The sequence below is a fragment of the Balaenoptera ricei genome, chromosome 12 (genome assembly GCF_028023285.1).
Source record: "Balaenoptera ricei isolate mBalRic1 chromosome 12, mBalRic1.hap2, whole genome shotgun sequence".
Classification (NCBI taxonomy): domain Eukaryota; kingdom Metazoa; phylum Chordata; class Mammalia; order Artiodactyla; family Balaenopteridae; genus Balaenoptera; species Balaenoptera ricei.
In genome coordinates, this window is record NC_082650.1 from 13,793,585 (window position 1) to 13,807,941 (window position 14,357).

The 14,357-nt window shown below is 40.0% G+C and overlaps 1 protein-coding gene and 1 long non-coding RNA gene across 6 annotated transcripts in view; one reads left to right on the forward strand and one right to left on the reverse strand.

Moving 5' to 3' along the window:
* Nucleotides 1-545, reverse strand: part of LOC132375828 (uncharacterized) — a 59,888-nt gene extending 59,343 nt beyond the window's left edge. For all 3 annotated transcript variants that reach the window (XR_009506123.1, XR_009506124.1, XR_009506125.1), the window contains exon 1: nt 335-545. This is a non-coding gene — a long non-coding RNA (uncharacterized LOC132375828). The remainder of the gene's footprint in view (nt 1-334) is intronic.
* Nucleotides 228-10,351, forward strand: FBXO5 (F-box protein 5). 3 transcript variants are annotated; one of them, XM_059940969.1, is made up of 5 exons: nt 233-965; nt 5,896-6,613; nt 7,821-7,911; nt 8,861-9,043; nt 9,765-10,351. In XM_059940969.1, exons 1-5 carry the CDS (start codon nt 863-865, stop codon nt 10,014-10,016), a joined length of 1,347 nt encoding a protein of 448 aa, XP_059796952.1. In that variant the 5' UTR covers nt 233-862; the 3' UTR covers nt 10,017-10,351. The 3 variants fall into 3 exon arrangements, with proteins under 3 accessions (XP_059796954.1, XP_059796952.1, XP_059796953.1); XM_059940970.1 differs by having other exon boundaries at nt 234-496; XM_059940971.1 differs by lacking the exon at nt 8,861-9,043 and having other exon boundaries at nt 228-965.
* The last annotated feature ends 4,006 nt before the right edge of the window (nt 10,352-14,357 follow it).

Below are 14,357 nucleotides of genomic sequence, written 5' to 3' on the forward strand. Positions count from 1 at the left end.
GGCTCCAGGGAGATACGGGCCCAGGTCTCCCACCACCACGGCAGCGGGACCAGCTCCACGTGCCGGGAGAGACGCGGCCCCACCCACCGCGGCCCCACGCTCTCCGCCCCCCAAACAGAAACGCGGGGGACCCCAGCGCGCAAGCGCCAACCCGCCAACACCACAGCCACCGCCCGCCACAAGCGCCTGCGCGAAAGCGCCGAGCCGGGGGTGGGGCGAAACTAGGAGGAGAGAGGAGCGCGCCTAAATCCTAGAGAGGCGGGCTAAGTAGGGCTGGGGGAGGGCTCCTCTTCCGGAAAGTCTGCATTCCCGGACGACCACAGTCGCCACTCACCAAACTCCAGCTTGTGAGATGACCGGAGAAAGTCGGCCACCCTTTCTACCCATCGGAGATCTTCAGACAGAAGCCGGAGCTGCCTTCAGGATGAAATTAGGACCCGCAGGAGGCCCGTTCCCCAAGCGGCGAAGGGAAGCGTGGCGGGAGCGCGCATGCGTGGTAGGCTCCCTCCACGTGCGGCCCGGCAGTGGCCTCCCTGCGCTCCGAGGTCCCGCCCCCGGCCTCAGCATCTTTCCGGACGCGCGGAGCCGCCGGGGAAGAAGGAGGTTGGGCCTGGCGGCTCGGCCCCGCCTCGGCAGCCTCCAATTGGGCGTGGGTGAGGGCACCCCCTCCCGCCGCCTTCCCATTGGAGCGCGCGTGCGAGCGGCGCGCCCCATTGGGCCGTGCGGATTTGGGCACCAAATTCAAAGATTTTAAAAGTACCAGCTGGCGCCTTTTAGAAGCTAGAGCTCTGAGAAGCGGGTGGCCCGTTTCTCTGTCGCGGGTGCAGCTCCCTCACCTGAGGCGGACCCCACTTGCCCTGGCATGAGCCGGTGCCCCTGCAGCTGCTCCCCACGGCCGCCCTCCGATTCCTGCCGCTGCAGCTACAGCGTCCTGACAGCCGCCGGACGCCCTCGCCCCTCGGACGGTGGGTGAAAGGAGAGAGTGCGAGCGGGGTGCGCCTTCCAGGAGGGGTGCCCAGTGGGGGGCGGGGGAGACGGGGGACAGCGCCCCGGGCCCGACGCGCTCCCGAGTCCGGCCGTGGGGCTCGTCGCTGGGCCTCGGGCGGCCGGCGGTGGCGGGTCCCGGGTTCCGGGATGGAGAAGGCAGGGGTCCGGGGAGGGGAAGCAGAGGTGCCGAGGCGGGACGGCGGGCCCGGGTCCCACCGTGCACGCGTAGCTGGGCGCCGGCTCCCGAGGAGGTGCGGGTCGCGGCCTCCCCGGTGGCCCTCTCTCCTCGCGCGGGGCCACCGACCTCCACCCCGCCGGCCCGGGCGCCAGACGCCCCTCCTTCCCCTCCCCCACCCCGGGGCTGCGGCTCTGACAGGGCCCGCGAGTCGGCGGCCCGCAGCGTCCGGCCGGGGGCCCGACCCCCGCTTCTGTGCCCCGTTTCCCCGTGTGCCCCGCACCCCCGGGTCGGAAGTCAGTTCCCCCCGGTTTTCGTCACCTCAGCCTTCCTGGCGGGCGCGGGAGATCGTGCTCGCTGTTATCTCCCGCCTCCTCCGCCGGCCCGCGCCCTGAGGGCCACCCCTCCGACCCCTCGGGATTTCCAGGGTCCCCGCCGCCCCAATCCCGCCAAATGCAGGGCCCCCCTCATCGGGCCAGGCTCTGCTGGGCCGTCCAACCAAAAATGTTCAGTTTCTCCTTTTTTCCCTTTACTCAGTGACTCAGTCTCAAGGCCTGGAGTCAGAAGGAGGGAGGAAGAAAGGCACTTTTTAATACAGAACCCTGAATTTGTCCAAACTGAGACGGTCTTGAAGAATTTGGGAAGCAGATTTGAGAAGTGAAGCATCAGTTCTCTTTTTCCCCCGCGCTCCTGAGGAGCCAGTCTTTTATTCCAGCTCTTGGGTGCGATGGGAGGCACTCAGATAAACGCTGACTTTTTATCCTCTTTGTTGCTTCTCCCAAAAGAGATCCAGATGCATTCGTTTTACCTCAGAAATGGCCAAGAATTTTAGAAATCAGCACCTTGATATTGTATATTTGGTCATCACTGAAAAGTGCCCCTTTCTTTAGAGAAGGAATGTAGAAAACTCAAAAAATGTTTTAACAGGTTAAGTCTGTTTCTAGAAAACCCTGAATCTTGAGCCCCTCTGAAATTCTGAAGCTTGGTGGCTCCAGGAAGGGATTTTTTTGGTTGCTTAATTCCAGTTGTCTTTACTGCCTTGCCCCTCACGAGAGTGTTTGCTGGTCCCTGGATTTTTTTTTCCATATTTACAAATTTGAGGAAATGAAATTAAAAATCTATTATTGCCTTCCATTACTTCTGAAAGTAGGCTTTTCTAAAATTTTCTCTCAGGGATTATGGCTGGTTTGCAGTTGATGGCGGCAGGCCTTGGGGCTCTCTTAAATTTTTAAGGAATAGCCGTGCCTCATTAGTGTTGGGCACATGCTGGTTGTCTTATAGGTATTGGAGATTGTAGAACTCAACTATTTAGCATTGGGATAGTAGAGATTTTTAATTCCAAGCACTGTAATCTTTTTAACTGTTGTAATATGACGTGTCACACCTACACTGGAAGGTTAAATGGAAGGTCAAACTTTGTGCAGTTAACTATCATACCACTTCCTCGTGATTGGATTGTGGGTAACTAAGAGGTGTTAAGAATGTTATCAACTCTGTAGAGTTGACATTAGTATTTCCATTTTAAAGAAACTGAAAGACTAATTCAATGTTCTAGGTCACATTAGTCACAACTAGTCAAAAGGCTGAGCAAGGATTTTCATTTGAAGTCGGGTATGATTCCTAGGGAAAGTATATAGTAATCTGAAATGCATAGATCTGTGTAGAATGCATTTTGCTACTTTTAAAATGTTCGTGATTTACAGTATAAAGAATATGAAGGGATTTGGCTTACAAAAATAATATGGTGAAAATAAGTTCTATTTATTAAACTATAAGTGACAGGGACTCTTCCATACATTTAATCCAGTTTGGTTGGTTTTCTTACCTGCATTTTATAAATGAGGAAGCTTGCTCAGTTTTTTGTTTGTTTGTTTTTTGTACCTGAGATGCTCAAGATTTAAACCCCAGGGTATTCTTTACTCCCCTTTCCCTCATCATCCACATCTAATACAGTACATCCCCAACCTCTGTTGACTTTACCCTTCTAAAAAGATCTCAGATCTATCCAGTTATCTTTATTTCCGCTGCGGCCATCCTAGTTTCAGGTACCCAACTCTCTGAACTCCTGTGATAGGCACCTCCAACTAGCCCCCCTGCTTTCACTTGAATCTTCCTACAATCCATTTTCCACAGTTGCCAATCTTTTTTTTTTTTTTTTTAATGTAAACCAAATGTCTCTACTTAGAACCCCTCAAAGGCTCTTTTTTACACACTAAATAAAAGCCAGTCTACCCTAAGAATCCTATAGAGCATTCTGTACCTCTCCAACTTTCATTTTCAATCAGTTCTTCCCCTAGCTCACTAAGTCACAGCCCTGCAGGCCTTCCTCTTCCTTGAAAGCTCAACACTTGTCCTTCCAGGGTCCACCTCTGTCTGGTTTTTCACAAGGCTTTTAGATGTCAGGATTTCACCTCCAAAAGATCTTGCATGACTAGTTTCTTTTCTACTCCACACCCTGTCACTAAAGAGGCATTAGATAAATGAATGAAGTGGCAGAACTAGACTTACCCCTCACCTATCTGAGTCAAGAGGTCACAGAACCATGTGATACTTTTTTTTCCTTCCAGGATAATATCAGATCAGTTATATTTCCCAGATTGTTTAGGGGCATTTGGCTTGGTCATGGGGAAGCACTGAACTAGTTAAAAGACATGGAATTAGCTTTTTACAGTCTTTCAGCTTCCTTTTTTAAATAAAAGATGGTATTCAGTTTATTTTGCAGTATAAACTTCACACTCTAAATCTACAACCAGCATCCAGATTTTGGAACCAATGAAAGGAACCAAAGTTCCTTGGAGAAATAATAGATTTTCTGGCTGGAACAGGAAAAATACAAGATGAGCCTGGAGCATCTTGTTTAGTGCCAAAAAGTAAGGAATGTCAAATGAACATGAACTTAGAATGGCAAAAGCTGGAGCAATTTGAGCAACAATGTAAATAACGTAGTATTAAATTATAACCCAAAGTCCATAAGTTTATACTTTTATGCTTTTTTTTTTTAATGCTCTTTATCTTACTTCCCAGGTGAGATAGTGGAAGGAACAGTGAATTTACAGTGAAGAAGAATAATCTGTCCCTCTTAACTACCTGTCAAATCTTAGGCAAGTTACTTAGATAAGCTGCAGTGTTCTTAACTGTAAATAATAATGCCTCTCCATTCTACCTCGAAAGGTTGTGAGAATCAAGTGTTTGGAAACACACTGGAAATTAACTTCTAAACACTTAATAAGGAAGTTGAATCATTATTAGCTCTAAATTTAAAGAACTGTCCGTATCCAAAGAACAATGTTGAATGAAAGGGGTTCTATAGGATAGTCTCGCAGTAACTAAGTTCTAAAGACAACAGAGGAAGAATGCTTTTGAAAAGAATTTTGAGTTTCTGAAATACAGTTTCAGGCTTCTTCCCTTTAGGCAACTAAACAAAGTAAAAGGTGTGTCTTTGTTGGTGGCTTCTTTTTTATCCTCTTAGATAAAATGTAGTCTTGAGTAAATCATACTTAATTCTTTACTTGAGGCAAAAATAAAAATCTCTTGGAATTTTTTACTCTTCTGAGTAGAAGAGAACCACTCAGAATAATTTGTTCTAGAGTTAGGGTTAATTGGGGGTTTATTTACTTTTATGCCCCTGAACTCTTAGTTTAAACCTAATTAAGAGAGTCTCTACCTACAAGGTTACTTGCTATCAAGGTGTCCTTTAGTACTTAGAGATTCTAAGTAAAAACAGTAAAATTAATATGAACAGATGCTGTACCTACATTTACTTATAGGGTAAATTTTTACCTACCTGTGGTTGGTTTGCAGGGGGTATAGTAGATGGGGGAGTACATTAGAAGCACATACCATCCATATACTCTGCCTTCAAAAATGCTAAGCAGTTTCCTTGAACCCATTCCTTCCCAGTCTCTACTACCTGACAGAAATCCTAATCATCCTTTAAAGCAGTGGTTCTCACCTAAGGAATGGGGGAAATTTGGCTTCTGCTGGCTTCCCCACACTCCAGTAAGTGGTTACTGGAGACATTTTTTATTGTCCTGACTGGGGAGTAGTGGCTGCTAATGGCATCAAATGGCTAAAAGTTGCTAAACATCCTACAGTGCACAGGACAGCCCCCAGCAAAATTATCTGGCCCAAAAACTCAGTAGTATGGTTAACTTTCAAATGATTAAATTTATTGCCTTTTCAGTCCTTTCTCCAAGCTACCTATAGATTTCTTGATTCATTATTGTAAGGCTTATAATAATTGCTAAACTAACATTTAAATATACAAATTTTTTTGCTACTTTTATCAAAACTATTTTGACATTCCCCTCCTCCATTGTCTTAACCATATTTCTCTAGAAGTATTTGATTTCTATAAGGATATTTCTTATCTCAGACCGCACTCTTGGTGTATCACATTTCCTTATTTGTTCCATAAGCACAGATATTTATTAAATAGTCCCTTTTGTCACTACTTTCTACCCAGATATGACTCTAAAAGTCAGATGGTAGAGTTATACAGATTTAAAAGCAGTCTGTACTGAAGGTACCCCCTCAAGAATATATATGTGTATACTTTTATAAGGTTTTAGTAATGTTTTCTCATATTAAACTTGGATAATTTCACAGCTACATAGGCAGTACACAGTGCTGAGAGAATGCAAAGTAATTAAGTCTCTATATCCCAAATTTAGAAGTAGGGATATGTGGAAATTTTGCCATTAGGAAGTAAATATGTTATGTTCTTTTTGTAGGTTGTAAAGAAGAAAGTTCCACTGTCTCTGTCAAAATGAAGTGTGATTTTAACTATAACCATGTTCATTCTGGAATTAAACCGGTAAAGCCTGATGACAATAGAAGACAAGGTTCCTACACTACTGCGAATTTGGAAGGTTCTTATAAAGACTTCATTAAAGACTATGAAAGGTTATCAGATATTGGGTCACCGATCGTGAGCCCCAGGATTGTAGAACTTGAAACTGAGAGCAAGCCCTTGCATAATAAGGAAAATCTACATGTACAGCAAACACTTAATAGTTCGAACGACATAGAAGAACTAGAGACCAGTGGACCTTATGAAGACAGTGGCTACTCTTCATTTTCCCAGCAAAGTGGCCTCAGTGAACATGAAGACAGTAGCCTTCCCCTGGTGGAAAATTTCAGTGACAGTCCACAATCTTGCCTGCTACGGACGCAAAGCCCAGACCAATATCCCAACAAAAACTTGCTGCCGGCTCTTCATTTTGAAAAAGTGGTTTGTTCAACATTAAAAAAAAATTGTAAACGAAATCCTAAAATAGATTGGGAGAAGCTGAAGGAATTTATATCCAGTGGAAATTTTAGACTACAGAATATAATTGGCAGGAAAATGGGCCTAGACTGTGTAGATATTCTCAGTGAACTCTTTCGAAGGGGACTCAGACATCTCTTAGCAAATATTTTGACACAGCTCAGTGATATGGACTTAATCAAGTAAGTATTGTTGCTTTGTGTTTGTTAATATAATCCATGAACATTCTGTTAGATGGCTCAGTACCACCAGCTCATGCAAAGACATAGTAGGGTAGTCTTGCACTGTTTTTAATTGAAGTGATGACTTTTGTCTGGTTGCTGGTATTTTACTACTTATGTGTCACTAGGAGGAAAGAAAGATAATTTTTAAAGTATGCATTTAATCCAGTTATTTCAAATTTCATATTTATGCTATTAGAAAACTATTTCTGTGAGATTGGGATCTTTGTTCCTTTTGGTTCTGAAATTGTTCATACGTAAGCTCCATCTTTTAGTCTTAACTATAAAACAAGAGCCTAGGTCTGGTGTACAGGTCCAATAGGCATTATGATTTTTGTCACACTTGAAAGTATGAAATAATTTCTGTTCTTTTTAGGCCGTTTTCAAATTTGAGAGTGATGAAAATACAGAAACCCACAAATGGGTCTGATTATTAACTATTTCTTAGAAACCTTATACTGACCACCCTTTCGCATTCCACCAAAGAAAACCTGTTAGGATGAGGTAACTGAGAATTAAGATGATTATCCAGACTATTGGATTAGATTGCTTCCAGCTCAACTGGGTTCATTTTTGGCTTTTTGAGAAATTTTTTAGAGGTACTCTTTGTGTTACTTTACACTGGTCCATGAAATATAGGTGAAGCAAAACAGACATAAGTAAGGATTGATTTTTATTATTGGCTAGCTTCTTGAGGGATAATCAACCTCACAACATTTTTGTTAGCAAAATGGATTTTTTAAATTGATTTCTACTAATAGCAGTATGTCCTCAAGTTGTTTGAAATTTGTCTAATATTAATAAATAACCAAGATGGTGCCATATATACAATGGGGCGTCTTATTTGATATTTGTGGATATTGTGAAAAAGTGAAGTACGAAGTGTAGTGGTTCTTAAGCCTGGATCCACTTAGAATTACTTGATGGTGAGTTTTTAAAAAAATACAGCGCCCTGGCCCCCATTTTAGATCAATTAAACCCAAGTGACTAGGCATGGGCCATCCTTAAATCTTAAGTGCATGCCTCAGGCAATTCTAATGTATAGCCGAGTTTAAGAAGCACTGCTAATAGAAATTTCTTTTTTGCACTGTTAATGTTTCTGTAATATAGTCATCTTAGCTCTTTGTGGTGCTTTAATTGTTTCCTTTATAATCATTTACTTTTCCAGTGTGTCTAAAGTGAGCACAACTTGGAAGAAGATTCTAGAAGATGATAAGGGGGCATTGCAATTGTACAATAAAGCAATACAAAGAATTACCGTAAGTCTTTTGCAGTTGCTTTAATTTTAAAATATAACAGCTAGTGCTCTTTACCTTTGAAATCGTAGGGGGAAATAGCAAGGATAACAGATGATCTGGAAATCCTTTACATTCGTAACTCATTAAAATAATTCAAAGATAAAGGGGATGGGATCCCACCCCAGTCATTTATTTCTTGGGTTCTCCATGAAAGGAAATGTCCGAAGATAAAGGGAAAACTACTCAGATCTCATTGAGAGTTGACCATATAGCTAATCTTGGTTGCCATTTGTAGTTTAGCTGTTAACAAACAGTAATTATCTACATATTGAAGATTCTTAATGCAGGAAAGGAATTCATTTACTTTACCAAATACTTAGTAACTTTGGAGATGTTTCTGAGAATCAAGATCGACACATGATTAAAATTTCAGGCCTAGGAGTTGGCAGACTTAGGTCCAAATTTTGGTGCTGCTACTTACTAGCTGTGTAGCTTTAGACAAGCATTGCTTAACTTCTCCAAGTTCAGTTTCTTTAGGTATAAGCTGGTGTTAATGGAAACTTTTCTACTCCAAAAGATTGTTTTGAATCCATTCCTAGCACTGAGGGGACACTTAAACAGTGACTGTTGCCATCTACTGGTGGGTGGGGAGAATGACCTTTTGTTCTGGTGGTAGTGCTTTATAAATCATGTATTAGATGCTACATACTAAGAGTGTAAAGCGCTTTCTCACAATTTCTGATTTACAGTTTTGCTCAACAGCTTGGTTGTTAGGCTTTAAATGTGTGAATAGTTGTGGGTGGCTGTGTTTAAGCACATGCAGGTAATTTGGATACAGGAATAAATCCTTTACATTCTCATTTGTCCCTTTTACATGTACAACATGTACAAACATAATAAAAATTCCTGCTTGTTGAGAATATAGGAGAATATTTTTTTAATCCTATTAAAACCTTTTTTTTTTAATTAGGAAAAGAACATTAAGTTTTCACCACACGCTTCAACCAGAGAGTATGTTTTATTCAGAACCCCATTAGTATCCGTGCAAAAGTCAGCCACCCAGACTCTCCCCAAAAAAGACGCTCGAACCAAGTTACCTGATCCAGGTGATCAGAAAGGTTCTACTTACAGTCGACACAGTGAATTCTCTGAGGTAATTTTTTGTTTATTAATAAATTAGAAACATATGGGACATTTATTGTTAAAAGGATTTAGAGTAAGAAAACCATTTATAACTCAACTAATCAAATTAGGGAAGTACACAGAGATGTCTTTCTATGCCGAAAATAATAGATATCATTTGGCATTGTTTATGACAGTTCAGTGTTGTTGAGATCTAATTTGGAAACACTAAGAGAATAAGGAAAAACCTTGATTTTGAAGGTTTTTTTATAAAACTGTTAAGTACTGCGTTTCACAATTACTGCCTTTAATAACTGAGGAAGAGAGCTAAGCAAGAAGTCAATTTTATCAGGCACCGCATAGATATGGAAACATGGTAACCTTCATAGCTATATAAAGATAAATGCCATATAATGTAATAGGTGTTTTTAAAAAAGTAGAACTAGAGGTGAAAGAGCAACCATCTCCTGAGTGACTCCAGGAAGAATTCACAGAAAAGGTGACATTTAAGTTCTGCATTGATGTGTGAGTAGCATTTATGAATAAGAGCATGTTTGTAGCATTAGGAAATAGCCACTGGATCAGTTGACAGTGGTTTCTCACCCGTTGAACAGTAAGCTCCTTAAAGGCGGGAGTTGTGACATTAGTGCTTTATACGTGTATTGGGGAAGGCACAGAGGTGCCCTTGTTTTGACTACCTAAATTACATTCAGTCCTTACTAAAATTTGTTTATGGATTTTCTTCTTTCTAGGTTGCCAGAACTTTGAAAAAGAACGAGAGCCTCAAAGCCTGTATTCGCTGTAATTCACCTGCAAAATACGATTGTTATTTACAACGGGCAACCTGTAAACGAGAAGGCTGTGGATTTGATTATTGCACAAGGTGCCTGTGTAATTATCATACCACTGAAGACTGTTCAAATGGCAAGCCCCTAAAAGCCAGTTTTAAAATGGGTCCTTTGCCTGGTACTAAGAAAAGCAAGAAGAATTTACGACGACTGTGATCTCTTAATAAATCAGTTAGTTGTAAGTGATCTTGAAGGTTAGTTAGAAAATGTTAGGTTTTAACTTAAAAAAATAAATGTACTGTGATGTTCAATTTTATGTTGAAATCAGTGTAGTACATGGGATTTTTTTCCCCCAGTGAGAAGAGAGGATACACAAACTCTTAAAATATTTTACAATTTAATGTGAAAAAATTCAAAATTCTCAATATAAATCAGAAAATTTAAGTATTTTAAGAAAAACTGTTTTTCTGATGATTGTGATTCAGAGATGAAATAAAATTGTCTCAATTTTATGGTAAAGGAGGACCATGTAATTTTACCTGGACAATCTTAAATGTAAATCTTCTTTACCATCCATTAGCATTTGAGACATTTTATTTGCTTTACCAAATTAATAATACCTATTGAAATATCATCTTCTGGTGTCTGTTAATTTAAATGTTTTGTCACCTTTCTTGAACCTCTTTTTCAGTGTGTGTATTTCCCAAAAAAGTATCTTTTGTGAAATCTTGCTTTTCATTATTCGTAAGGTTTGTATGTTTTAATATTTTGTACATATGTAAATATATCTGTATTTTTTATGTGCCAGAGTAAGAAAATAAATGTCTCTTTTGTATATACATGTACATAAATTTTTTTCCTGTTATGAATAAAAGTGTTACAAGCTTAATAAATAATGTGAGTCTTTTATTTAAACATTTTAATCCTAGAAACAGCTGAAGTAAGAAGCTGTAGGACACTGCCTGGTATGTGTGAAGGCATTGAGTGGATCTTTGTCTCCTTATCTGAGGACCTTGTGAGATTACTGGGCTCTGTTTCAGGCTCTATTCCAGTTTTCTCCCCACTAGTATCCTAGTAGTTGTGTAGTTGGGTCTTGAAATAAGCATCTCAGGATGGTTCAATACAGGAAGACCATAAAACACTCTTTGAGGAATACTGGTGTATTAATTCATTCATCACTAAACCAGTTAAACTGTATGGCTTAAACAGCCACAAAAGAAATATATAAAACTATACTAGAAAGATTAAAAACGGTATGTAGAATAAAATGTTGTCTTTGACTGCAATCAGAGCATTTGTGCTAATAAGAGCCCAGGATAAGGACTTTTTTTTTTTTATTCCTTAATTCTGAAGTTGAATATATTTTGGTTTTAATTATGGATATGGAGGAATTAAAGAGTTTTAATTCAGATCTACCAGAGGCATAGACTTAAAGGTGGGCCACACAGATCCTCTCAGTAGGGCCTCACAGAAGCTTAAGGGCTTTGCCCTTGATCTCAGCAGAAACCTAAGGTAGAGGATTTATCTCAAATGGGTTTGTGGGTGTGTCTTTTGTCTAATGGAGTAGAACCTCCAATAAAATTAACACAGGTTTGCTTAAGGTTTGTTGATGTAAAATTGACAGACAAAAATATTAAAGTGTATAATTTGATGTTTTGACATATGCGTGCATGAAGCCATCATTATCGCTGGAACGAAGGTAATGAATATTACCATCATCCACCAAGTTTTTCCTGCTTATTTGTAATCCCTCCTGTTAGTCCCCAGGCAATCACTGATCTGTCACTGTAGATTAGTTTGCCTTTCCTAGAATTTTGTATAAATGAAATAATTATGTTATTTGTCTACTTTCAAAGAACATTACTTTGAGATTCATCCATTTTGTGTGTACCAGTAGTTCATCCCTGTTTCTTAATAAGCAATATACTATTGGATATACCAGTTTGTTTATATGTGTGTTCACCCTGGTAGTTGGACATTTGGATTTTTTGCAGTTTTTTGCTATTAGAAATGAAGGTGCTGTAATCATTTGTATATGAGTCTTTGCAAGTGGTTTTCTTTCATTTCTCTTGGTAAATATCTAGTAGTGGAATTTTTGGATTATATGGTCAGTGAAAATAACAAAATGTTTCCAAAGTGGCTGTACCATTTTACATTCTCACCAGCAGTGTATGAGCATCCCATTTATTTCACGTGGTCATCAGCACTTGGTATAGTCTGTCTTTAATTTTAGCCATTTTAATATGTATGTAGCAGTATGTCATGGTTTTAATTTACATCTCCCTAATGACTTATGATGTTTGGCATTGTTATTTGCCATCATACATTTTCTTTGGTCAAGTGTCTAGCAAATGATTTGTGTGTGGGAGTGTGTGTTATTGATATATGAGAGTATATACTCTGAGTACAAGTGCTTTATCAGGGTGTGTCTTGTCTTTCATTTTCCTATTGTCTTTGGAAGAGTTTTTATTTTTGATCAAGTATAAACTATCAATTATTTGTCTTTAATACATCATGCTTTTGGTGTTACATCTCAGAAATTTGCCTAACCTAAGAGCATATATATGTTTCTCCTATGTTTTCTTCTAGAAGCTTTATAGTTTTAAATTTAACATTTAGGTCTATGATCCAGTTGCAGTTTACATTTGGAACATAGTGGGAGGTATTGACTGAAATGAGTGTCCGCTTGTTCCAGCATCATTTGTTGACATATCCTTTCTTTACTGAAACGACCTTTCATCTTGGTCAAAAATCAATTTTACATAAACATGAGGGACTATTTCAGGACTCTATTCTGGTTAATTTACCTATTTGTCTCTCGAACTCCAAAACTGCACTGCCTTGATAACTAGCTTTATAAGTCTTAAAATGAAGTAGTGACAGTCCTTTTTTCTTTTATTTCAAAAAAAAATATTTTCTAAGTTGTCGTAGGTCCTTTGCATTTCTACATAAACTTTATAATTAACTTGTCAATTTCTACAAAAATACATAATGGGATTTTGATTGAGATTGCAATGAACCTATTAATCTATTGGATTAGGTTAGGAGGAGAGAATTGTCATCTTGACAACACTGAGTTTTCCAACCTGTGTACACAGTAGTTCTTCCATTTATTTACATCTTTTAAAATTTCTCTTAGCGATGTTTTGTCTTTTAATCGTCATGTCTTGCACATCTTGTGTCAGATTTATTCCTAAATGTTTTATATTTTCATGCTATTGTAAATGGTGTCTTTAATTTCAATTTTTGATTATTTATTGTTAATATATTGAAATGTAATTGATTGAACTTGTAGCTTACAACCTTGCCAAACTCAATTAGTTATCGGATTTTCTGTGTAGATGATCTGTGTCTTTGAAAGTAAAGACAGTTTTATTTCTTCCATTACAGTCTATATGCCTTTTATTTCTTTTTCTTGCCATATTATTACTGTCTTAAACCTCCAGCAAAATGTTGAATAGAATAGCCTTTAAAATATCCCCCAATGATCCCAACCTCTTGGTATTTACAACTGTGTGTAATCTCCTTCTACGCTGCCTCAGGTTTGGTCTACGTGACTAATAGAATACAGCAGAAGTGATGGCGTGTCACTTCCAAGACTAGGTTATAAAAGACATGGTGATTTCTGCCTCCCTTTCTCTCTCTCATCACCCACTGGGACAAAGTCCATTGTGAGCAGCTTATAGAAAGGCCCACACTGTGGGGAACTGAGGTCTCTGTAAAGTGCCAAATGGCTTCCTCCCAATTGCCAAGTCGGTGAGTCTTCTTGAAAGCAGGTCCTCCGGCTCCAGCCCAGCCTTCAGACTTCAGTCCCTGTCAACATCCTGAGTACAAACTGAGTCACCCAACTAAGCTGCTCCCAAACTCCTGCGCCCACCCCAGGTCATAACTGTTTTTTGTTTTAAGCCCCAGAGTTTGAGGAAGATTCCTTATGCAATAATAGACAACTCATACAAAGTGGGCACACCTTTCTAGGAGCCTCGGACAAGAGAAAGATGAACAGAAGTCTTTCCTCACACCCTTCACTTAGCTACACTAATTAATATTAAGAAGGTCAAGTCTTCCCCAGGACTCTGAGATGTATAATTTCTCGGCCTGGAATCAACACTAACGTTAAGTACAGGAGGCTAAGCCATCTTGCATCTGTGTAGAATGTCCCTGAATAAAGAACACATACTCCCAGACCAAAATAGGTTTGGGACTAGTATGATCACCAAAATGGACTATTTTAAGCCTGCTACAGAAGGAGTATAATGAGTAACTTACAGATGTTACCATTTTCATGGTGACTGTGATACATATGGTATTTTTTTTTTAATGATTCATTTTTTTTACAGAAAATCATAGTACTGGCTTAAAGCTTCCTAAAACTTCTTTGTTTGTATTCTGGCATCCAGGGAGACCCTATATGTCTTATGGATTGAATCTAAATAAATTTTATGTCAAAAGATTCCTTAGGTGGTTCAAGTTGTGACAAGAACACATGACTACATTCAGAAGGGCACTTGAGCTGAACCTGGTCACACGTGGTCTCTACTGGGAGCTAGTCTCCAAAAT